The sequence below is a fragment of the Megascapheus bottae genome, chromosome 14 (genome assembly GCF_031878675.1).
Source record: "Megascapheus bottae isolate mThoBot1 chromosome 14, mThoBot2.hap1, whole genome shotgun sequence".
NCBI lineage: Eukaryota > Metazoa > Chordata > Mammalia > Rodentia > Geomyidae > Megascapheus > Megascapheus bottae.
In genome coordinates this window covers 14,465,590-14,490,020 of record NC_143522.1, presented here as the reverse complement: position 1 = coordinate 14,490,020, position 24,431 = coordinate 14,465,590, and the positions used below count along the sequence as shown (strand labels likewise).

General features: G+C 41.9%; 3 protein-coding genes across 4 annotated transcripts in view; 2 read left to right on the top strand and 1 right to left on the bottom strand.

The window, feature by feature from the left end:
* The window catches only part of Snw1 (SNW domain containing 1), a 37,352-nt gene extending 32,956 nt beyond the window's left edge, over positions 1-4,396 (top strand). Inside the window, exons 13-14 of the mRNA XM_090344616.1 lie at positions 3,474-3,637; positions 3,722-4,396. Of these exons, the coding sequence (XP_090200742.1) occupies positions 3,474-3,637; positions 3,722-3,920 (363 nt within the window). The 3' untranslated portion in view covers positions 3,921-4,396. The remainder of the gene's footprint in view (positions 1-3,473; positions 3,638-3,721) is intronic.
* Positions 4,397-9,730, bottom strand: Slirp (SRA stem-loop interacting RNA binding protein). Its single transcript, XM_090344612.1, has 4 exons — positions 9,634-9,730; positions 7,335-7,393; positions 5,845-5,952; positions 4,397-4,508 (listed from the first exon to the last, which is right to left on the bottom strand). Exons 1-4 carry the CDS (start codon positions 9,728-9,730, stop codon positions 4,452-4,454), a joined length of 321 nt encoding a protein of 106 aa, XP_090200738.1. The 3' UTR covers positions 4,397-4,451.
* Positions 9,731-9,745: 15 nt separating this feature from the next.
* On the top strand, positions 9,746-24,005 carry Alkbh1 (alkB homolog 1, histone H2A dioxygenase). 2 transcript variants are annotated; one of them, XM_090344611.1, is made up of 6 exons: positions 9,746-9,995; positions 11,477-11,585; positions 13,186-13,315; positions 17,463-17,553; positions 20,296-20,489; positions 23,423-24,005. In XM_090344611.1, the coding sequence occupies exons 1-6, from the start codon at positions 9,822-9,824 to the stop codon at positions 23,847-23,849; spliced, it is 1,125 nt and encodes a 374-aa protein (XP_090200737.1). In that variant the 5' UTR covers positions 9,746-9,821; the 3' UTR covers positions 23,850-24,005. The 2 variants fall into 2 exon arrangements, with proteins under 2 accessions (XP_090200737.1, XP_090200735.1); XM_090344609.1 differs by having other exon boundaries at positions 13,153-13,315.
* The last annotated feature ends 426 nt before the right edge of the window (positions 24,006-24,431 follow it).

Sequence of the window (24,431 nt, the reverse complement as noted above, 5' to 3'; positions counted from 1 at the left end):
GGGCCAGAGCGAGAAGGGGCCAGAGCGAGCAGAGCCAGGAGCAAGCGAGAGCTGGCCGGGCCGGAGCGAGCGGGGCCAGAGCAAGCCAGGGCCGGAGAGCGAGCGGGGCCAGGAGCGTGCGGGAGCGACCGGGGCCGGAGCGAGCGGGGCCGGGAGCAGGGCCGGGCCGGAGCGAGCCGGGCGGGAGCGAGCAGGGCCTGAGCTAGAAAGAGGGCCTAGCCGGGCCGGAGCGAGCGGGGCCGGAGCGAGCGGGGCCAGAAAGAGAAAGGGGCCAAAAAAAAAAAAAAATGTCTTGTAGAATTCCGCAGTGAATCCATCTGGACCTGGGCTCTTTTTGGTTGGCATTTCCCTGATTGCTTCCACAATTTTGTTGTAAGAAATTGGTTTGTTCAATTTGTTTATTACCTCATCATTGTTCAGTCTGGGTAGCCTATATTTATTTAAGAAATCATCCATTTCTACTAGATTTTCTTGTTTCTTTGAATATAGGCCCTGGTAGTACCTATTCATTATGGACTGAATTTCTTGGGAATCAGTTGTGATTGTTCCCGTGGGGTCTCTAATCTTGTTTATTTGAGTCTCCCCTTTCCTTCTTTTGATTAATCTTGCCAAGGGTCTATTTTGTTGACTCTTTATCAATTTTGTGTATAGTAGATCTTATTTCAATCTCTGAAATTTCTGATTTTATTTTTGTTATTTCTGTCCTTCTAGTTGTTTTAGAATTAACTTTTTCTTGCTCCTCTAGGTGTTTCAGTTTTTTTAAGGTTATTTACGTGCTCTTCTTCTGTTTTGTTTTTTTTTTTTTTAATAGGCGCTCCTAGTGCGATAAATTTGCCTCTTAGAACTGCCTTTGCTGTGTCCCATAAGTTCCTTTGTGACATTTCTTGATTGTCATTACATTCAAGGAAGTTTTTAATTTCTTTTCTGATCTGATCTGTTACCCAGGAGTTATTCAGAAGTGTGTTGTTTGGTTTCCAAGTGATTGAATGTTTTTTGACTTTGACTGCATTGTTCAGAATTAGTCTGACTCCACTGTGGTCTGATAGAATGCATGGGATTATATCAGACCTCTTGTATCTGCTTAAGTTTTCTGTATGAACTATTATATGATCTATTTTGGAGTGTGTTCTATGTGCTGCTGAGAAAAATGTAAAAAGTTTCGCCGTTGGATGGAAGACTCTGTGTATATCTGTTAAGCCCAGCTGGGCTACGGTGTCATTTAAGTCGATGGTGTCTTTGCTTAATTTTTGTTGCGTTGACCCGTCATTTGTTGAGAGTAGTGTATTGAGGTCTCCCACTGTGATTGTGTTTGTGTCTATCTTGTTCTGTAATTCTAAAAGAGTTTGTTGGACGAATTTGGGTGCTCCCGGGGGGAGTAAATGTTTATAACTAATATTATGGGCATGGATTGTACCCTTTACTAATATATAATGGCCATCTCTATATACTGATTTTACTGACAAGTTAATTTTGTCGGAGATTAAGATTGCTACTCCTGCTTTTTTGCATGGTGCATTGGCGTGGAAAATTCGTTTCCATCCTTTCACTTGGAATTTGTTTCTGTCTTTGGCAGTGAGGTGGGTCTCTTGGTGGCAACATATGGATGGGTGGTGTTTCTAAATCCAGTCTGCTGCTCTGTGTCTTTTGATTGGATTGTTCAACCCGTTCATATTTAGGGAAATTATGGAGAGGTGGTCAGTGTCCATTGTCGTTATTTATTTTTACTTCTAACTTTCTTTCTCTCTCTTTTTTCCCCTTTTGTGTTTAGTGAATTATAGATGTTTGCTTCTTGATGGGGGTTCTTGATGTTCTACAATTTGTTCTCGATTAATTAATATACTTCTGCCTTTTTTTTTGGTGGTTAATTGGAGATAAGAATCTTACTGACTTTCTAGCCTAATTTGGCTTTGAACAATGATCCTCACATTTCAGCCTCTTGAGTAGCTAGGATTAGGCCTGAGCTACCAGTACCAGCTTCTTATGTTTTTTGTTGTTGTTGCTGTTTTGTTGTTGTTGTTTTTGCTTAGGTTTTTGGCATATCAAAGTTTGAACTTTGGGAGCTGGCAGTTTGCCATTTAAGCCACATCTCCAGCCTTGCTTTTTTTTTTTCTTATGGTCAGTCATGGGGCTTGAACTCTGGGCCTGGGTACTGTCCCTGAGCTCTTCAGTTCAAAGCTAGCACTCTACCACTTAAGCACAGTGCCACTTCTGGTTTCCTGGTGGTTAATTGGAGAAGGATCTCATGGACTTTCGTGCTCAGGTTGGTTTTGAACCATGATCCTCAGATCTCAGCTTCCTGAGTAGCTAGAATTACAGGTGTGAGTCAGCCAGTGGCACCCAGCTTCAGCCTTGTTTTTTGCTGGCTAACTGGAAATGGGAGTCCTGAAGACTTTGGTTGTTAACCATGATCCTCCAGATCCAAGCTTCCCGAGTAGCTACGGTAACAGACATGAGCTACTATTAGGTACTGAGCTTCAGAATCAAAGGTTTTTATCCTGACCACTTATTGTCAGGATATATTTTCAGGACTATTCCCTGTTAAAATATTGAGCATGAAATATTTTAAAACTGATGAAAATCTTTTGTTTCTTGTTGACTTAAACTTTTCATTGAGAGCCATATTCTGCTATAGCATCCTCACTAAGTTAAGGAATATAGCATTTATACTCTAAATGGCATCAGATAAATGTTTTGCCATTTCATAAAAACAAAGCTTCAGTTACCTGCTATATAGTAACATCCATCAGTTGTAATGCTTTGTCAACATAGACAAACTTGTACTTTGTTTAAGCCTCTGGCTAAGGACCTAAACATGACCTGAAAAGGTTTATTTATTTTTAATCTTAGCTGGGTGCTAATGTCTCAGGCCCATAATCCTAATCAAAGCCGGCCTGGGCAAAAAAGTCTGTGAGACCTTATCTCTAATTAATCATGAAAAACACCAGAAGTGGTGCTGTAGTTCAATAGTAGAGCACTAACCTTGAGCAAAAAAGAACTCAGGGAGTGTCCAGGCCAAAAGTTTGAGCCCCAGGATAGGAGGGGGTTGGGGGGGGAGGGAGAGGGAGGAATCCTGTTGAGGTTTTTAATGAAGATCTTTTTAAAAATTGTACTTCAGAATTTGGGTTTGTTTTTTTATTTTTTTATTTATTTATTTATTTTATTTTATTTTATTTTTTTGCCAGTCCTGGGCTTGAGCTTAGGGCCTGAACACTGTCCTTGAACTTTCTCAAGGCTAGAGCTCTACCACTTGAGCCTCAGCACCACTTCTGGCTTTTATCTATGTATGTGGTACCGAGGAATCGAACCCAGGTCTTCATGCATGCTAGGCAAGCACTTTAACCACTAGGCCAAACTCCCGGCCCTAGGGTTTGTTTTTTTAATGGGAGCTATAAGTGAACAAGTTTTTATTGCTCATAAGTAATCAGATTCACCTTTTGATAATAAGCATTTATTTTACATCCATATTTCCACAGGGCATGGACAGTGGATTTGCAGGTGGAGAGGATGAAATTTACAATGTTTATGATCAAGCCTGGAGAGGTGGTAAAGACATGGCCCAGAGTATCTACAGGCCCAGTAAAAATCTGGACAAGGACATGTATGGTGATGACCTAGAAGCCAGAATAAAGACCAACAGGTACTGTACACGGCACACAGCCCTATCTCAGTATTCACACCAGTGAAACAAAAACAGTTCATAATCCTTTCTCTTTTTCCCTAGGTTTGTTCCCGACAAAGAGTTTTCCGGTTCAGACCGTAGGCAGAGAGGACGAGAAGGACCAGTTCAGTTTGAGGAAGATCCTTTTGGTTTGGACAAGTTTTTGGAAGAAGCTAAACAGCACGGTGGCTCTAAAAGACCTTCAGACAGCAGCCGACCCAAGGAACATGAACATGAAGGCAAGAAGAGGAGAAAGGAATAGATACTCCTCTTCCCATTCAATGAACTTTGTCCATAACCCTAATGATGTGAGTCATGGGGGTACACTTTATAAATGGTCAGGATAAAAACTAAATCTGGGTGCCAGATCCCAGTGCTACTTTTTATTATATGAGATGGGGGATTGAAAATGCAACTTTGAATTACTTCCTTTTTTTAAAGAGTGGGCTGTGTTTATGCTTTTCCCACCTTTTGGCACTTAGGGAACATACCTGCTCCAGTCCCCCACAGTCAAGACCACTTCCTTTTGTGTGACATTAGCAGTCTGGGGGTACTATTTTGTGTAAGAATTACTGTTTATCAATGAGGTTGCCCCAATTACAATTTGAGGATATTCACATTTTGGAAATGTGCTAGCAAGTGAATTTTCCCCCTACTGTGCTGTTTTACTTTGGAGTGGGGAAAATAAAGTCTTGTTTAGTGCAACTATTTGTTTCCAATAAAAACATTTAGACAAAATTCTCATTTATGTTTGCTTTATTTAATGAATAATATTCAGAAATATTCAGAAATATTATTCTTCATCTGATGTTTGATCCCCTAGTTTTGGTCTTTGAGGTTGAATATGTACCTGGGGGGAGAAACATCAAATAAGCACTTTAAGAAAAGGCACTGTTGGTTATAAAACACATACACACACATTAAAACTGGATAGTACGGGGCTGGGAGTTTGGCCTAATGGCAGAGTGCTTGCCTAGCATGCACGAAGACCCGGGTTCGATTCCTCAGTACCACATACATAGAAAACAGCCGAAAATGGTGCTGAGGCTCAAGTGGTAGAGCTCTAGCCTTGAGAAAGTCCAAGGACAGTGCTCAGGCCCTGAGCTCAAGCCCAGGACTGGCAAAAACAAAACAAAAAAATGGATAGTACCAGGACTGGGAGTTTGGCCTGGTGGTAGAGTGCTTGCCTAGCATGCACGAAGACCCAGGTTTGATTCCTCGGTACCACATATATAGAAAAAAAAGCTGGAAGTGGTAATGTGGCTCAAGTGGAGGAGCCCTAGCCTTGAGAAAGACCAAGGACAATGCTCAGACCCTGAGTTCAAGCCCCAGGACAGGCCAAAACAACAACAGCAACAAAAACTAGATAGTACCACTTGATATAAAAATACACCACCACCACCCTTCACCCCATCCCCTAAGCCCCCGTTCCTCCCCCACTTCCTGTGCTGGTCCTAGGACTTAAACTCATGGCCTAGATACTATCTGCACACTTTTTTTACTCAGGGCTAGTGAGCTACAATTTTACTTCTGGCTTTTTGGTGGTTAACTGGAAGTAAGAGTCTCAGCCTCCTAAGTAGGTAGGATTATCAGTTTGAGCCACCAGTGCCCAATGAGATCCTTCTTATTAGGGACTCAGGACTAATAACTGAAATGCTAAGTATTTGTCTTTGTCTCTTATTCTGAACTTTAGTTAAAAATTTATAAGCCCATATAACTGAGATCACATAGTAAATGGAAAAACCAAGACTTCAACCCAGGTTGGCCGGGATTAGTTTACACAGTTATGTGATATGTATACACACACACACACACACACACACACACACACACACACACACACACACACACACACACACACACACACACACACACACACACACACACACACACACCCCCCCCCCCCCCCATGGGTGGGTAGGTGTGTGTGTGTGTATGTGCATGCCTTGCTATCCATTTAAGGGTCTTCTAGGTGTTGGGTATATCTTAGCATACATAAGGCTCTGAGCTCATAGCTCAGGAACACAAAAGGTCTTCTATACTTCCCAGACCTTCTAGAATCTACACCACTCTTTAACAAGCATTAAAGCTTACCGAGCATAAATTTCTCAAAGATCCTTGTTATTCCACACTTCTGACCTATTTATTGATGAATGAGAGAGGTCATAAGATAGGAAAAAATTTACCTTTACTCCATCAATAATATGATTTTCTTGTTGTAATGCATTCTGAAGTTCCTCTTCTTTAGAAAACTGAACCCAACCTAGACCTCTGTGAAAGCCAGTCTCTTTGTCCTAACAATTCAAAATATAAACGATAAGGTCAATTGTGAACTTGAAATTTTCATGAACTCCAAATACTAACATTTAGATTTGCCAAAATCTGACTACAGACATTAGCAATTGTCACTAACCTGTGTTAGTACATATTTATCCTCCCATATTCAAGGCTAACTTAAGAGTGTTAGTCCTGTTTTTCCTCTGCCAATAATGAATTCCTGTCTTTCCACATGCAGTCATAGTCAATGGAAATGGTTGCCAAAGCATTGTACTTATTACCTCCTAATTACTATTATTACTTTTTTTGTCACTTGTGAGACTTGAACTCTGGGTCTGAGCGCTGTCCCTGAGCTCTTCCGCTCAAAGATAGCATTCTACCTCTTGAGCCCTGGGTTTTCTGATGGTTAATCAGAGATAAGAGTGTCACGGACTTTAGGGCTCAGGCTGGCTTTTGAACCATGATCCTCACATCTCAGCCTCGTGAGTATCTACATTACGTGAGCTGCTGCGCCTGCCCTTACCTCCTAATTCTTAGGAACTAGAAAAGCTAAGCCTCTAAAAATCAAGTTGCTTGGGGCCAGGAGTTTGGCCTAGTGGTTAAAGTGCTTGCCTAGCATGCACGAAGACCCGGGTTCGATTCCTTGGTACCACATACATAGACAAAAGCCGGAAATGGTGCTGAGGCTCAAGTGGTAGAGTGCTAGCCTTGAGAAAGTCCAAGGACAGTGCTCAGGCCCTGAGCTCAAGCCCAGGACTGGCAAAAAATAAAAATAAAAAAATAAAAATAAAAATCAAGTTGCCATGGTGTATGGGAGAGCAGAGAAGGCAGGTCACCAAGAACTGAAGATGCTCCTGAGAAGCTGAAAGTAGCTCCCAGTTGAAAACCCAAAGATAAAAAAGCAAGGCAAAGACCAGGCCTAGGGGTAGAGTGCTTTCCTAGCATGCACGAAGACCGGGGTTTGATTCCTTGGTACCACATACATAGAAAAAAGCAGGAAGTGGTTCTACGGCTCAAGTGGCAGAGCTCTAGCCTTGAGAAAGTCCAAGGACAATGCTCAGGCCCTGAGTTCAAGCCAGGACTGGCAAAAAAAAAAAAAAAAGGCAGCGACCTCTCCTTAGTTGAGCCTCTTATGAAGCAAACTACAACACAGACAAAAAAAGCTGTAAGATATCAAGCAGAGGATCCAGCTAATTGGTACCCCTCTCACCACCACCTCCCACCCGTAAGAAACCTTCATTCCGTTAGATGTTAGTATATTTGGTTTTCACTTTAAAATTTAACATTATTTTAAAAATTAAAAATCTGAAATTGAACCCAGTGCCCTGTACATGCTAGATAAGTACTCTATCACAGATCCCCCAACTCCTAATAGTTAATTTCTAAACATAATACTTACAAAAGGTACAGTACACTTCCGTATATTACCAAACTGCGCAAAGTGTTCTCTTAGCTCATCTGTTCAAAGGAAAAAAGATACATGAAAAACTATACTTTGTGTTCCCTCTCCCGGATTAGACATAAAACCCAAAGAGCCCTGGAGTCCCCAGATTTCTGTTTTTCCTTTTACCAGTCCTGGGGCTTGAACTCAGGGCCTGGGCACTGTCCTTGGGCTTTCTCAAGGCTAAAGCTTTACCATTTGAGCCACAGCATCACTTTCAGCTTCATGCATGCTAGGCAAGCACTCTACCACTAGACCACACTCCCACCTCCAACTTCTTGCTTTTTTGATGTTTAATTGGACATAAAAGTCTCAGACTTTTTTGCCCAGGCTAGCTTTGAACTGCAAGCCTCAGATGTGAGTCTCTTGATTAGCTAGAATTACAGGCGGAAGCCACCAACACTCAGCTGTCCCCAGATTTTTTTTTTTTTTTTTTTTTTTGGCCAGTCCTGGGGCTTGAACTTGGGGTCTGAACCCTGTGCTTTGGCTTTATCAAGGCTAGTGCTCTACCACTTGAGCCACAGCACCATGTCTAGCCTTTTCTGAGTATGTGGTACTGAGGAATTGAACCCAGGCCTTCATGCATAGTAGGCAAGCACTCTTAACACTAGCCTACACTCCCAGCCCCTAAATTTCTTATAGACAGGAACTATTCTGCTTTTCCTTGGCCTTAAGACTGAGCAAGCAGCTACCAGGCTGATTACATTGCTATAAAGTAGCAGACTTGGTGATGGGCTGGCAATACAAAAGAATAAATCACTGAAGTGGCTAGTCTTCATATTAACCAAATATTGTTTCCATCATAGTGAATAGTGAGTATGTGAATTTTAATCCTTGTGAGCAGATCATACAAAAGGATCATAAAAAGATTATTACCCATGGTTTTATCAGTAACATAACAGATTTCCAAATAAAATCCTAACTTAGTGTTGGTCTTTCATAACTTAAAAGTTTACAGTAAGTTAAATCTACTCTTCCAGTCATTTCCCACTGCTGCCCCACAGTTACTCTCCAGTACAGCAAACTGAATCCTACCCTGTGGACTCCTACATATAGTTCTATAAATAGTTCCCATAAATATTCCTATCAATAGTTCCATTCCTTTTTTTTTTCCTTTTTTTCTCTGTGTATGTGTGTGACAGTACTACGGTTTGAACTCAGGGCCTCTCACTGCTGCATAGCTTTTTTGCTCAAGGCTGGTACTCTACCTCTTGAGTCACATCTTCACTTCCAGCTTTTTGCTTGTTAACTGGAAATAAGAGCTGGACTTGTCTGTTCTGGCTGCCTTCAAAGCTTGATCCTCAGATCTCAACCTCCAAAGTAGTTAGGAACCTAAGATGACAGGTCTGAGCCACAGGTACCCAGCTCCCTTCCTTTCATAATGCCAGTAGTCCTAATTATCCAGAGTCAGCCAGAAACATTCACTGAGTATTGTTTATTGAAGTATAAACATTGTACTAGCTTTATGAGGCCTCAAAGACTGACTTTAACATCCGAGTACAGAGGCTAACGCTTGCAATCCTAGCTACTCAGGAGGCCGAGATTTGATGATCACGGTTCAAAGCCAGCCGGGCACTAAAGACTGTGACTCTTAACCACTGGAAACCGGAAGTGGCCCTGTGGCTCAAGGGGTAAGGCAGTAGCCTTGAGCTGAAGAGCTCAAGACAATGCCCAGGCCCACAGGCCCAGAGTTCAAGTTCCAGGGCTGACCAAAAAAAAAAAACTACAGCTGGTAAAAACCAAGGTTGGTGTGGGATTTCACCAATTCTTGTCTAGATTAAGCTTTGCGTCAAGTAAGGAAACTAAGTCAGAAGTGATGCTGTGGCTTAAGTGGTAGACTTCTGGCATTTTCTGTGTATGTGGTACCATAGAATCGAACCTGGGTCTACGCGCAAGCTAAGCCAAGCACTCTACTACGCATGGCATGTTCTTTTGTCCCCAATGCTACACTTTTATAGTACCTTGCACCCATGATCCACAACTGCGGTCTAAACAGTCCCTCTGTGTCAACGTGATCAACAAACCTTCCCAGTCCAGAATCGCAGGAGGCAAACCGTGATTTCGCGGCCCAAAAGCTCAGGGAACGTCCGTTTCTGCAAACAAACTTCCCTCCAAGGCCCTGGGCCTGCGCAGGCGCACACTGGGCCGCCCGGTGCGGCCACCAAGCTGACTGACTGGAGTCCTGCACAGGAACCAGAGGGCTCTGCAGATCGCTCGGGCCTGAGAACCGTGTACCTCCCGTGTGCCCACCACTTACGAGACGATACGGTCCAAGGAATTCTTCTGACAAAACCAACCGGCCGACCAAGGGCGGAGCGCAGCGCCATAGCATTTCTCACGGCGGAGGCTGCCATCTTTAAGAGGAGATCCGTGTGACCTCACGTCGCGACCCCGGAAGAACCCTTGGGAGATCTACTTCCGGGGTCAAATGTGACAGCCTCCGAAATGGGGAAGATGACGGCCGTCGCGGGTCCTGTGGCAACGCTGACGACAGAACCCGGAGAGGACGCCTTTCGAAAACTTTTCCGCTTCTACAGGCAGAGCCGGCCCGGGACTGGAGACCTGGGTGGGGTCATCGACTTCTCGGCAGCCCGTGGCACCGGTCCTAGTGCCTCTAAGGTATGGGCCCGAACGAGGAAGCGACCTGACCGCCGGGCGCCTCGCCTCGCCCCGCCCCGCCCCGCGCCCCGCGCCCCGCCTCCTGCCGGGGCTTCCGGGACGTTCTCCCGCGAGAGCCACCGCCGCCTGCGCCTCCGTGCACACGGGGATAAGGTTCTGTACCCTCAAAAAACGAAAACAAAAAAAAAAACCTGTCCGGGAGTTTGGCCTTAGTAGTACGGTGCTTCCCTAGCATGCACGAAGCCCCGGGTTCGATTCCTCGGTACCACATGGCTGTGGCTCAAGTGGTAGAGTGCTAACCTTGAGGAAAGTCCAAGGACAGTGCTCACTCAGGTCCTGAGCTCAAGCCCCGGGACTGGCAAAAAAATAAAAATAAGAAGAAAAAAAAAAAAACCTCGAAAACCCCCCAAACTTGAGACTAACTTGAAAGTTACGTGGTTAACTAACCCGTTGTGGATTTCAAGTGGTCCCTGCCTCCTGTGGGACTTTTACAGAGAAGCAAGCCATGGAGGAATTTTGAGACAATCCCACACACACACACTTAAATGCACATACATATATTCTCTTTGAAAATGGGGTATCTGAAAAATAGTAGGAAGAAAGGAGTACACAAGAAGAACAACTGTGCTGCCATTTCTCTTTATATTTTGCTTTACAAATGCGGATGTATATAATCCCTTAATTGGCCCTTGGTATTGTCCACCGATGCTCAAGATGAGGCCCAAGCTTAGTTTAAAGCACTCGGTAAAACTGCAATAAATCCACACTTGTCTAGAACTCGAAAGCCAAAATGCCTTTCAAGTGTCAGGCTAACAGTAAAAAGTCTGCATGCAAATAACAACACTTGACTCACAAAACCTGGTAAGACCCTAATTCAGCTCCATTTTCCAGTAATGCATTGATAGTTTGTAGAATGTGAGCCTCTTGAAGATGGGACATGATGTGCCTGGCAAAGTACCCAAAGCAGTCAGCACTAAACACACATTATATGTTGAGTATGTGAAAAGTTGACCTCCTCAGCTCAAAAGACTAAAAGCAAATTAGAGAAGTTGTCATAACAATGCATCTGATGAAAGTAGTGGAGAAAGTGATACTTAACAATCTGGCACATAAGTAGCATTGTCAATGGGAATCACCCAATGCAACACACCTTTCATTGAGTCCTGTTAAGTCATTAGGGTATGTCTCATAGAAAAAGGTAATTTAGCAAATCAGAATAAGTCTGATATTAATTTTCCTGTTTCAACTTATGTTAGTTTTGTCTGCATAATGTGTGTTAGAATACAGATGAAGAAACTGAGGCTTTCTAGGAAATTAGGTGACTCATCTAAAAAGCCCTACATCAAGTGGTGGAGCTAAGATTAAGATTTTAGGCATAAGACTTTTAGTTTTACCCCATACCAGAAATGACTTTAGAGATCTGAAGTTCCTAGGTTGACCTACAAAACAGCCTTAACCTTTCTCTGTTTCTTTCCTACCAGGTGGTTAGGTCTCAGCTAAGTGTGTCCTCAGTCAGTGAGCATGATGCACACAGAGCAGGGCTTCAGCCAGTAAGCAAGTGGCGAGCATATGGACTTGAAGGCTATCCTGGTAAGTGCCCTTGCCCTCAGAGTAAATGAAATTACTCATTTATTTCTCTTAATTTCACAAAAGAAACTGTGAGCAAAAAACAAATTAAAAGAATATATATATATATGTATACATAATAGACAAATGAGAAAAGTAATCACATAAATATTCCACTCCACTCCCTAGCACACCTTAAATTGTTTCCATTGTTTTAATTGAAGAACAAGAGTCAGTGCTACCTGTCTTTATGTGGCAGGAAGGGGTGTAACAAATAAAAATTAAAATAGATACTGAGTCTGGACTCCCTGGCACAGAATACATCCGTACATCTACTTTGCCAGAAAAAAATTGCTTTAAATAATAAAATAATGCATAAGTATCATGCCAGACAAATTGCTAAATAGCATAACAGCTTAAAACTTGCTATCAAGACTATAAACTTTTGAAAGGATAATTATAGTTAATAAATTCAAGCCCCAGGACTGGCCAAAAAAAAAAGTAACCACCGTAATTATGAACTTCACATTAGACTATACATGTGGTATGCTTAGCTTTCTACCACTGTACATGCTTGAGCTAAATCAAAACTATTCTCTTGGGCCGGGAGTTTGGCCTAGTGGTAGAGTGCTTGCCTAGCATGCACGAAGCCCTGGCTTCAATTCCTCAGTACCACATACACAGAAAAAGCTGGAGATGGACTGTGGCTCAAGTGGCAAAGTGCTAGTCTTGAGCAAAAAGTGTCCAAGGACAATTCCCAGGCTCTTGAGATCAAGCCCCAGGACTGTCCAAAAAAAAAAAAAAAATCACTTAAACTAATACTTTCAGAGATATTATTGTGTGTGTATGTGTGTGTGTATGTGTGCCAGCCAGTATACCTGAAGCTTGAACTCAGGGCCTGAACACTGTTCTTGATCTGTTCTTGTTCCAGGCTAGCACTCTACCACTTTATTGTTATTTTATATTTAAGTTGAATTCAAAATGACGGGAAGAGTAGGACACTAAAACCAAAGTTGTTTTTGTTTGAGTCTTGGCCTTTTTCTTTACTACTTGCTTTTCATTCTTATGTTTTTTGAGCAGTCCTCGGGCTTGAAATCAGGGCCTGAGCACTGTCCTTGGGTTTTCTCAAGGCACTAGTGCTCTACCACTTGAACCACAGCACCACTTTCTATGTATATGGAAAGGAATCAAATCCGGGTCTTCATGAATGCTAGGCAAGCACTCCACCACTAGCCATGAGTTCTTAGAACTGTTTATTTTTTAGGTAAGTTTTCACTGTGTAGCCCAGGTTGACCTCAAACTTTCAGTTTTCCTGCCTCTATCACCTAATTCTAAAGTCTTGGATGACTGTATTAGAAAGTTGACTTTTGGCACTTTGACTTCTAGAATTGGCTTTGAGATAAAACAGTTTGCAGTTGTTAATGGGATATTTGTGCCTCTTCAAAAAGCCAGGGATATTTGCATAGGAGTAGGTGCCTGATGATCAGAACCTAACTTTTCATTAACTTGAGCATAATTTAAAGGGTATAGAGAGTGAATGACAGAATAACAGAGAATTTGCCTTTCTTTTTTCTACCCATCTTTTGTATAGGATTTATTTTTATCCCAAACCCCTTCCTCCCAGGGTACCAATGGCACTGGGTAAAGCAGTGCCTTAAGTTATACTCACAGAAACCTAATGTATGTAACCTGGACAAGCACATGACTGAACAAGAGACCCAAGATGTGTGGGAACAGAGCAAAGAGTTTCTGAGGTAAGTCTTTCCTAAGACTGAGAGCTAATACACTGATCAGATCATCACAGATCTTTGGAGAAACTATTCTAAAAGAGCACAATGAGGGCTGGGAATGTGGCCTAGCGGTAGAGTGCTCTGCTAGTGTACACAAAGTTCTGGGTGGTGCTGTGGCTCAAATGGTAGAACACTTGCCTTGAGAAAGCCCAAGGATGATGCCCATGAGTTCAAGCCCCAGAACTGACCAAAAAAACCCAAAAACAACATCCTGGGTTTTGTCTGTCTCATTTCCATACAAGGCAGCACAGTTGTATTCTTTCCCTGAGAACATTTGAACATTTGGATAGATGCTTTGACAGTTATAATAAACTGAAATCCATTTACAATCCATTTATCAGAACTTAAATGTTGAGTTCATCCACATTAATCATCAAATTCTCCATTTTTATTCAGCTTCATTCTTTTTGTTCTACGTAAAAGCAAGTTGTTTAAAGACTTCTAGTGTCATAGTGAAGAGTATCATTGATAGTTCTACTTTCCTAAATCACGCTGATGCTGCTACCTGTCTTATGCTATGTCAGTTATTGGTCCTGGGAGAACAGTTACTTGAACCTTCATGTTGTTTCCACAACCATTTATGCATTCTACAAATAGTGGGAGCCAGACGAGGTGGCTCACACCTGTAATCCTAGCTACTCAGGAGGCTGAGATCTGAGGATCAAGGTTCAAAGCCAGCCTGGGCACAAAAGGACCTGAGACTCTTATCTCCAGTTAACCTCTAGAAAACAGGTAGTGGAGCTTGGTTCAAGGGTAGGGTGGTAGCCTTCAGCTTAAGAGCTCAGGGATAGTGCCCAGGCCTACTTCAAGCCTCATGACCCTCCCCCCCCAAAAAAATACTCACTGGCTACTAAGCATGATACAAGGCAATAGAGACACAAAGCTTAATGTAACACTCTCCTTGAACGTCAGTAACAAAAATTCATTATCTACGGAAATATAATAGAGCTCAGAAGCTTACAATGAGGTTAGGAGAAAAAAAAACAACAAAACTGTAGCAACAGAGAAGGAAATAATTCTTCCTGGTAGAGTAGAGGTATCAAAGAAGTAAAAGTGATTTTTTTTTTAATTGAGCATATTCTCCTTTTTACTCTTGCCTGTCTCAGTTGATCTTCTAAATGTTTATGGGTGTAGTAGTCAGAAAAATCAAAAGGCTGGCTAGTGGTAGAAAGGTGATAAGCACTTGCCTAACGTATATGAAGCTCTGGGTTTGATATCAGGGCTATAAAAGAGTGAGGGAAAGAGAAGGAAACAGTTCATGGCTAGGGAAATTAAGCTCATGCTGAGTGGTTTCATAGGGAGAGCTCACATCTGGTTTTCCCCAGACTTGTTCTATGCTGTTTTGTCCTTTGCTGATTTTGTTGTGCATGCTTGATTTCCTAGTCATGAGTGAGTTGTGATGCACATCTGTGGCATATCCACTGAAGAAGCTCAGTGCCCAGACTTTACTAGAAACTGGCCACATAGGCAGTTTCTTCCTAACACACGACAAAATTGCATACTCCCAGAAGAAACACAGGCATTAATATAAACTCCACATTCGCACATTCGTACGCGGTCAGATTATACTGAACTATTCTTTTTTTTTTTTTTTTTTTTTTTTTTTTTTTTTGCCAGTCCTGGGCTTGAGCTCAGGGCCTGAGCACTGTCCTTGGACTTTCTCAAGGCTAGAGCTCTACCACTTGAGCCTCAGCACCACTTCCGGCTTTTTTCTATGTATGTGGTACCGAGGAATCGAACCCGGGTCTTCATGCATGCTAGGCAAGCACTTTAACCACTAGGCCAAACTCCCGGCCCGATATACTGAACTACTCTTATCAGTGAGACAGTGGTGTGGGCCCTCTCAAAATCCAGTGGCCATCTTCATAGTTCTTTGAAAGAATAATAGATTAACTGTCTCTCTTAGGTACCCCTGTCTTAAATAAATCAGTGTTTTGTTCCTTTCCTTTGAACTATCTATACTGGTCTTGATAGATGTCTGTGTCATGATGTCCTTCTCAACTTACAAACTATAGAAGACAGCGTAAACATCAGGATGAGGGCTACTTGAGTATGGGCTTCCAGGAAAGCCTTCACTTTTGCCTTATGTGGCCATTACCACCAATTTAAATGCTGGTCATTCTTTTGTTTTCAAGGATTTTGTTTATTTGTTTGTGCCAGTCCTGGAGCTTGCACTCGGGACCTAGGTACTGACTAAGCTTCTTTGCTCAAGATTAGCACTCTACCACTCCAGCCACAGCTCCACTTTTGTCTTTTTGGTGTCTAATTGGAGATAAGGGTTTCACAGACTACTGTCCAGGTGGGCTTTGAACCACAATCCTCAGATCTTTGCCTCCTAAGTAGCTAGAATTACAGATGTGAACCACAGGCACTCAGCTTACTGGCTATTCTTTCATGTCATATATAATTCTTCTCTGTCACAGCTTTACTGATGAGATAGATAACTTTGAGCTCTCTCATACCTCTCCAAGTCCGTGATGTTCAATCCATTACTAGAACTTTACTGCCTATTTCTCCTCATTTCTTCTTAAACTTCAAATGTGCCCTTTCTTGTCCCAGCACAAATTCCTTAAAGGAGTCCTCTCTTTGTATTAAACAGCTGGATTTTTTTTTTTTTTTTTTTTTTTTTTTTTTTTTTACCCTGCCAGTCCTGGGGCTTAAACTCAGGGCCAAGGGACTGTCACTGAGCTTCTTTTGCTTGGGGCTAGCACTCTATCACCTGAGCCACATTCCCAGCCAGCTGGGATTTTTTTTAGACAAAAATTTGGTTAATTATATTGTATATATGTTTATCTGTTTATTTGAAATAGGGAAGGGAAGGGGGGAAAACAAGGTGATTGGAAGGGATTTGGGGGAGAAAAACAGGGGCAAAAACATGAGAAGGGGTATCAATTTGCAAGAAGTAATGCACCTACTACCTAATGAATGTAACTGTAACCCCTCTATACATTATCCTGACAATAAAATAAACTAAAACAAATCTTGGTTAAGCTTCCTTTTTTTTTTTTTTTTTTTTTTTTTTTTGGCTAGTTTTGGGCTTGAGCTCAGGGCCTGAGCACCTAACCTTAGACTTTCTCAAGGCTAGAGCTCTACCACTTTAGCCTCAGCACCACTTCTGGCTTTTTTCTATGTATGTGGTACCGAGGAATTGAACCTGGGTCTTCGTGCATGCTAGGCAAGTACTCTACCACTAGGCCAAACTCCCTACCCAGGCTTCCTCTTTTAAAAAAAGAAAAAGAAAAGGAAAAGTGGGGCCAGGAGTTTGGCCTACTAGTACAGTGCTTGTCTATGAGGCACGAAGACCCTAGTTCGATTCCTTGGTACCACATATATAGAAAAGCTGGAAGTGGTACTGTGGCTCAAGTGGTAGCCTTGGGGAAAGCCCAAGTACTCAGGCCCCGATTTCAGTCCCCAGGACTGGCAAAAAAAAAAAAAAAAATAGATAAGACAAGATATAATTTCAGAAAGAGTATCTCTCTCCTAACTTAAGGTTTGGACAATAGAATGACAGAAATCAAATAAATTTCAGTTATGCTTTAATTGCTAGCTAAGTCTCAATTTTCTAAGCTATGTTAAACAGGGTTTAAAAAGTCATATTAAACCAGGTTTTTTGTAAATTTTATTCTATATATTTTGCCAGGCTTTTTTTCCCAACCTGCAATTCTGGGAAGCCACCATCATTATAGTCATAATAACTGTGATTAGTCATCCTCCATTTTTAGAAGGCCAAATTGAGGATCCCCTAGATATTTAACATTGACCACAATACATTGGGCTCGTTTCCCATAGATAGATCTAATGTTATCATGTTTCTATTTTTCTTTTCTCTTATTTTTGTTGTATCATTACTGAGATTCTAGAGTTTTAACATTTAAAGTTAATCCCATTCAGCAGAAGATTTAGAAATTAAAATCAGAAATTAAAAATGCCAATATTTTTTTACTGCTGACCTATGCTTATTCACCTCATTTATCTGTTCTTGTTTCCCCTACCGAATTTTGGCTAACAGATTATACGAGAGTATACTAAATTATAGACTCCACCATCCATACATAGTGCTGTTTCTACTATGTAAGATGAATAAACTCTATTTTCTTGCCAACCTCTATAGGTGTAAAGAAATGAACAAACGACAACCACGAAGTTTACTGGAGAAACTGCGCTGGGTGACCTTAGGATACCATTATAACTGGGACAGCAAGGTATCCAGGGTTTTAAAATTCTTTTGTTTTCCACTTATGTACTTCTTAAAGTATGACCATAACAACAGAGACAATGTAGAGTATAAACTATTTTTGAAAAGATGTCTCATTGATTTCCTGTTTTGAAGTTTCTCTTTAGGAGCCAGTTATTATAGTTCATTTTAGAATCCTATAACTTGGAAGGGTCGAAATTACGATGCCAGGGCCTGGAGTGTACACTAGTGGTAGAGTACTTGCCTAGCATGCACAAATCCCTGGGTTTGACTCCTTGGTACCACATACACAGAAAAAGCCAGAAGTGGTGCTATCGTTCAAGTGGTAGCATTAACCTTGAGTAAGCTCAAGTACAGTGCTCAAATCCTGAGTTCAAGCCCCAGGACTGGCCAAAAAAAAAAAAAATGTTTGAGGCCAGCCTTAACAACACAGTGAGGCCCTTCTCTAAAAACTAAGATAAATCTAAAAGCTAGACAAGTAAATAAATAAATTTATAGATCTTCACATGTAAATAACTTCACTTACTATCTAGAAGAATGAATAATTGTTAAGAGAAAATTTTGTCTTCAGAGTATTATCTGTCAATGCTTTCTCAAAATGTACAGATTCAGGAATATCCATATTTCTTTACTATTTGTGAGGGGTGAGTTAGGCTCTGTCCCTGAGCTCTTTTTGTTAAAGGCTAGCACTCTCCCACTTTGGGCCACAGCCCCACTTCTGGTTTTTGAGTGGTTAATTGGAGATAACTTTTCTGCCTGGCCTGGCTTCAAACTGTGATCTTTAGATTTCAGCCTCCTGAGTAGCTATGATTACAGGTCTGAGCCACCAGCACCCACCTCTTACTGCTTTTAAGAGCAAGTCTCAACTACCACTTCTGTTCCATTATTGTTTAGAATTTGTTGGCTGCTTATTTTCATAGGATGTCTTCCTGGAATAAAATAAATTTTATGGACTGAGAAAAAAAAAATGGAAGAAAACATGTGGGTATAGACTACCTCCTCTACCTACTAAGCATTTAGTCTTGAAAAACTCCATTGTTTTAGTCAATCCTTCTCACTAAATAACTGTTGCAAATCATGTAGGGCCTGGGCACTGTCCTTGAGCACTTTTGCTCAAGACTAGAGCTCTGCCACTTGGGCCACAGTATCACTTCCAGCTTTTTTTTTTTTTTTTTTTCTGTGTATGTGATACTGAGGAATCAAACCCAGGACTTGGTGCATGCTAGGTAAGCACTCTACTCTCTACTACTTATCTACTACTAAGCCACACTCCTGGACCTAGGATATGCTTTTTTTTTTTTTTTGGTGGATCACGGGGCTTGAACTCTGGGCCTGGGCACTGCCCCTGAGCTCTTCAGCTCAAGGCTACCACCCGACCCTTGAACCACAGCCCCACTTCCCGTTTTCTAGTATTTAATTGGAGGTAAGAGTCTCACAGTTTTTAGTGCCCAGTCTTTAGTCTTCTGAATCTTGATCCTCAGATCTTAGCCTCCTTGCTAGCTAGGATTACAGGTAGGAGCCACCACACCTGGCTGAGATATGCTTTTTATACCACAGGTTCATTAGGAAACTATTCAAGGAACAAGCCATGTGATTTTTCTCTGGGTTAGGCAGTCGGTGTCTGAATCCTGTATTTGACAATGCCTGCCTCAGCAGGTGGATATAAAAATTAAGAGATTAATTTATTGTAGAGTGATTGCTGCAGTTCTTGACTATGTTGAGCACTCAAAGGCATTTAGTATAAAAAGGTTAGCTATTGCTTGCAACGATAATTTTATTTGTTATTGTTGGTCCAGTGGACCTCAAAGTTAGCCTTTTTACTAAAGAAATGAAAAGTAAAAATTGTTTTAAAAAAAAAAGGTTGAAGTTAAAAGCTCACTTCTAGCTAAATTCCATCTGTCCAGCTCTGAGACTTGTTATCCCAACTGAATTATAAGAAGGCACTAAGGGAGCTTGAGACAAAATGGATTTTCTGATCAGATTTGAGGTTAACCTAGGGAAGAAAGAGAGGTGAGAGCAGAGTCAGATGTGGGAGGATGGGGGGATGAAGAGGGTCATCACTGCCTGTTTAACACAGCCTTCTCAGCTCTTCAGCTCCTCTGCATGTGAAACTGAGACTCAAAGTCTAGATGGCCGGTGCGCAAAGGTTATAAATAAGACTTAATTCTGATATAATTGTTTTTTTTTTTGCCAGTCCTGAGGCTTGAGTACAGGGCCTGGGCATTGTCTCTAAGCTTCTTTTGCTCAAGGTTAGCACTCTACCACATGAACCACAACACCATTTCCAGCTTTTTCTGTTTATGTGGTACTCAGGAATTGAACCCAAGGCCTGTAGCCTTCTAGGCAAGCACTCTACCACTAAGCCACATTCCTAGCCAATTCAGATGTTTTGAGCATATCATCTCATCAGATTGACTGCTGCCAACTCCAGCAGTTTGTAGCAGTTTTTTTACCCAAGAGAACTATCCTCCTCAGCATTAAAGAGTACTGGAGGGTCGTCTAGACTCCATGCAGATGAATTTGTGTAATTTATTACTACATAGCACAGTGCTTGCCATATTTTTCAGTATTTTGAATGTTCATTGTTGAATTACTGACTGCCTCAAGAAGGGTTAAATGGACAATGCTATGTTAATGTTAGTTTTTGAGTTGGAGGATTTTAAAGTGTGGTAAATTAATTTTGTGCCACAGTTTTCCTATGTTCCTAAGATTATTATTTATTTTCTTATTTTCTCTACTTTTACCAAAGAAATACTCAGCAGATCATTATACACCTTTCCCTCCTGACTTGGCTTTCCTCTCAGAGCAAGTAGCTGCTGCCTGTGGGTTTCAGGGTTTCCGAGCTGAAGCAGGGATCCTGAATTACTACCGCTTAGACTCCACACTGGGAATCCACGTGGACAGGTCTGAGCTAGATCATTCCAAACCCCTGCTATCATTCAGGTAAGTTCCTTCCAGGGAAGTTTGAGTTACTTTGTATCGTTTTTTTTCTTGTTTTCTGACTGGAGCTTGATCTGAGGGCCAGAGTGCTGTCCCTGAGCTTTTGTGCTACAGGCTAGCCCACTTACACTGAGTCACAGCTCCATTTCCAGCGTTTTTAATAATTAATTGGAGTATCGCACAGACTTTTCTACCCAAGCTGGCTTTGAACCTTGATGCTCAGATCTCATCCTCTTTAGTAGGTAGGATTACAGGTCTGAGCCACCAGCACCTGGCCCAACATCTTTTTTTCTTTTGCCAGTCCTGGGGCTTGAACATGAGGCCTGGGCACTGTTCCTTATTTTTACTCAAAGCTAGCACTTGAGCCACAACACCACTTCAGGTTTTTTCTGAATAGCTTATTGCAGGTAAGAGTATTATAGACTTTCCTGCCCAGGCTGTCTTTGAACTGTGATCCTCAATTCTCAGCCTCCTGACTAGCTAGAATTATGGATATGTACCACCCAACTCCAACATTAAATTTTTAAAAAGCCAGTCATGGGCCAGGAGTTTGGCCTAACTGTAGAATGCTTGCCTAGGCAAGTGGTACTGTGATTCAAGTGGTAGAACTCTAGCCTTGAGAAAGCCCAAGGAAGTGCTCAAGCTCAGGACTGAATCCGGGGAGTGGGGCAGGCCTGGAGCTAGCACTACTTCCAGTTTTTTCTATGTATGTGTTATCAAGGACATGAACCTGGGTCTTTGTGCATGCTAGGCAAGCACTGTATCATTAGACCAAACTCTCAGCCCTGAATTTTTTCAAATAGCTGGACTCTTTCACTGTGGACTTTTTTTTTTTTTTGGTCTGTCGTGGGGCTTGAACCCTGGGCCTGGGCGCTGTCCCTGAGCTCTTCAATTCAAGGCTACCGCCCTACTGCTGGGCCTGGACATTGTCCCTAAGTTCATCTCAAGGCTACTACCCTACCCCTTGAGCCACAGCCCCTCTTCTGGTTTTCTAGCGGTTAATTGGCGATAAGAATCTCATGAACTTTAGTGCCCTGGCTGGATTTGAAGTGCGAACCTCAGATCTCAGCCTCCTGAGTAGCTAGGATTACAGGCATGAGCCACCGTGCCCAGCTAAGAATGATGGTTTGTTCTATTTTTTTTTTTCTAGTCCTGGGGCTTGAACTCAGGGTCTGAGCACTGTCCTTGACCATTCTCAAGGGTAGAGCTCTACCACTTGAGCCACAACACCACTTCCAGATTTTTCTATGTATGTGATACCAAGGAATCAAACCTGGGTCTTTGTGCTTACTAGGCAAGCACTCTTACCATTAGGACAAACTCTTGGCCCATTACTGTGGATAGATCATCTTAACAATGTATCATAAAATAAAATTCACCTAACCTTTTCAGAGTAGTTACAGTTACTCTTTCTGTAAGACTAACTTCTCCCTCCCTTCCCCCCACCCCCAAGTATGAGAACATAGGTTCTAGGTGCTGTTCCTTATCTGTGAGCTACACCTCCATTTCTGGCTTTTTGCTGGTTAATTGGAGATGAGTCTCATGGGCTTCCTTGCACAGATTAGATTTGAACCACAATCCTCAAATTCCAGACTCCTGGGTAGCTAGGATTATAGACATTAGCTACTCGTGCTGAGAAATACTGTCTTTTTTTTTGCCAGTCCTGGTCTTGAGCTTAGGGCCTGAACACGCTGACCTTGGACTTTCTCAAGGCTAGAGCTCTACCACTTGAGCTTCAGCACCTCTTCCAGCTTTGTCTATGTATGTGGTACCGAGGAATCGAACGCTGGTCTTCGTGCATGCTAGGCAAGCACTCTACCACTAGGCCAAACTCCCAGCCTTAAGTCTTTTAAGACATATGGTTATGTTTTTGATAATGAAAGGCATTATTAGTATTTTGTGGATAGACAAATAGAAGGCCAAAAGACAAACAGCCTTTTTGGAGCAAATATGGAGCAAATTTTTCCAACGATTACTAGTATTTCAATGAAGAAAATATCTTACACATAGTAATGTAGTAACAGATTCAAAACATTGTATTGAAATACTGAATCTTAAAAAATGCATTAATATAGCTATCTGCCTGTAGTTCACACGTGTAATCGTAGCTACTCAGGAGGCTGAGACCTGAAAATTGCGGTTCAAAACCAGCCTAGACAAGAAAGTCCAAAGATTCAGCAGCGCTGTGGCTCAAAGGGTAGAATGCTAGCCTTGAGTTAAAGAGCTCAGGGACAGTGTCCAGGTCCAGAGTTTAAGCCCCATGACCGACTAAAAAAAAAGAACATATGTTTAAATGTTTAGCCAGGTGAGGTGGCTCCCACCTGTAATCCTCAGGCGGCTGAGATCTGAGGATGAAGGTTCAAAGCCAGCCCAGGCACTAAAGACCTTGAGACTCTTATCTCCAGTTAATCACTAAAAAACGAGAAGTTGGGCTGTGGCTCCAGGGTAGGGTGGAAGCCTTGAGGTGAACAGCTCAGGCCGAGTTCGAGTCCCATGACCCAAAAAGGGGAGAAAAAAAGTCCAAAGATTCATTGATAAAGTTTATGGATAATTTGTTCATTTACTGCACCAAATTTTATTTTCCAGTACATTTGTGCAATCATGAGTGTAGCTAATAAATAGCCAGATACGGGGTACGTGGTTTTAATCCCAGCTTCTTAGAAGGCTAAGGCAGGATTGCAAGTTTCTGTGTAAACCCAGACCCAATCCCTGTCATAAAATGTGCATTTCCAATAGCATGTGAAAGGCCCTGTGCTCAGTCTCAACACTTGGGGGGAAAAAATTCAATTATAGATAGCAGATCATGGTTTAGTGATGCAGAGACAAGCCAAAAGAGGAACATTCAAAAAGGAAGTATAAATAATGTAATAACTTTTACCACTATGACTACTAACAAAACCTTGCTGTTTTTTTTATTATTATTATTTTTTTTATAGTTTTGGACAGTCTGCCATCTTTCTCCTTGGAGGTCTCAAAAGAGATGAAGCCCCCACAGCCATGTTTATGCACAGTGGTGACATAATGGTAATGTCAGGTTTCAGCCGCCTGTTAAACCATGCAGTCCCTCGTGTGCTTCCAAGCCCTGAGGGAAAAGGCCTGCCTCATTGCCTAGACACACCTCTCCCAGCTGTCCTCCCCAGGGGATCAGTGGTGGAGCCCTGTTCTATGGAGGACTGGCAGGTGTGTGCCAACTACTTGAAAACTGCTCGTGTTAACATGACTGTTCGACAAGTACTAGCCACAGACCAGGACTTCCCTTCGGAACACATGGAGGAGAAAAAGAGAGACATCACCATAGGTTTCTGTCATTTGACTGACCAGGACAGCAGAATAAAACGGGCCAGATTAAACCCTGACAGCTGAGACTTCAAAGTCTCATTCTTTCATTCAGACAGTTTGAAAATGATCATGGGCTCTAGGGCCAAGACAGACAGGGAATAACTCATTGTTTTGGAACACATCCTGAAGAATAAATATTTCGGTGTGCTCAGAAAAGTATTTGACTGCAGCTGGTTCTAGACAGATCATCCACAGGAAATAGGATCATCCATATATATCTTCCAGGCTCTGCCGTTACCTCTGAAAGAGGTAGAGGTGAGTTTATGAGTCTGTGGAGTCTAAATGCCTCTGATTTTATAGATGGGAAATACTGCACATCTGTTGAAAAAAATCGTGTTTCTGTGAACCTCCCATTATATTCATCTTAATTCTTCCAGTCACCATCAAGTTCTGATCTCTTCTTTCTTCTTTGACTATCACAGAGGAATCCTAAACACATGAATACATTGAAAATGGAAATCTCATTTCTTAGAAAAGACATTGAACACAGCCATAGCTTTTCCAAAAAGATAAATATTTATAAAAGGGAACAATAGATTGTCCATGTGCCTTTTAGCATCTCCAAACTCTGTCTATTGGGTTTTTCTATTTTTAAATGCTGGCCAC

What these genes read in the sequence shown, in the direction of transcription:
- Slirp (XM_090344612.1), bottom strand. Translation starts at nt 9,730, where the DNA reads ATGGCAGCCTCCGCCGTGAGAAATGCTATGGCGCTGCGCTCCGCCCTT. An exon ending in TCCTTGGACCGTATCGTCTC is followed by an intron (nt 7,394 to 9,633) that starts GTAAGTGGTGGG and finishes TCCTTTGAACAG; the next exon opens with ATGAGCTAAGAGAACACTTT. An exon ending in GGAAGTGTACTGTACCTTTT is followed by an intron (nt 5,953 to 7,334) that starts GTAAGTATTATG and finishes TTGAATTGTTAG; the next exon opens with GACAAAGAGACTGGCTTTCA.
- Alkbh1 (XM_090344609.1), top strand. Translation starts at nt 9,822, where the DNA reads ATGGGGAAGATGACGGCCGTCGCGGGTCCTGTGGCAACGCTGACGACA. An exon ending in TGGACTTGAAGGCTATCCTG is followed by an intron (nt 11,586 to 13,152) that starts GTAAGTGCCCTT and finishes TCTTTTGTATAG; the next exon opens with GATTTATTTTTATCCCAAAC. An exon ending in CAGAGCAAAGAGTTTCTGAG is followed by an intron (nt 13,316 to 17,462) that starts GTAAGTCTTTCC and finishes CAACCTCTATAG; the next exon opens with GTGTAAAGAAATGAACAAAC.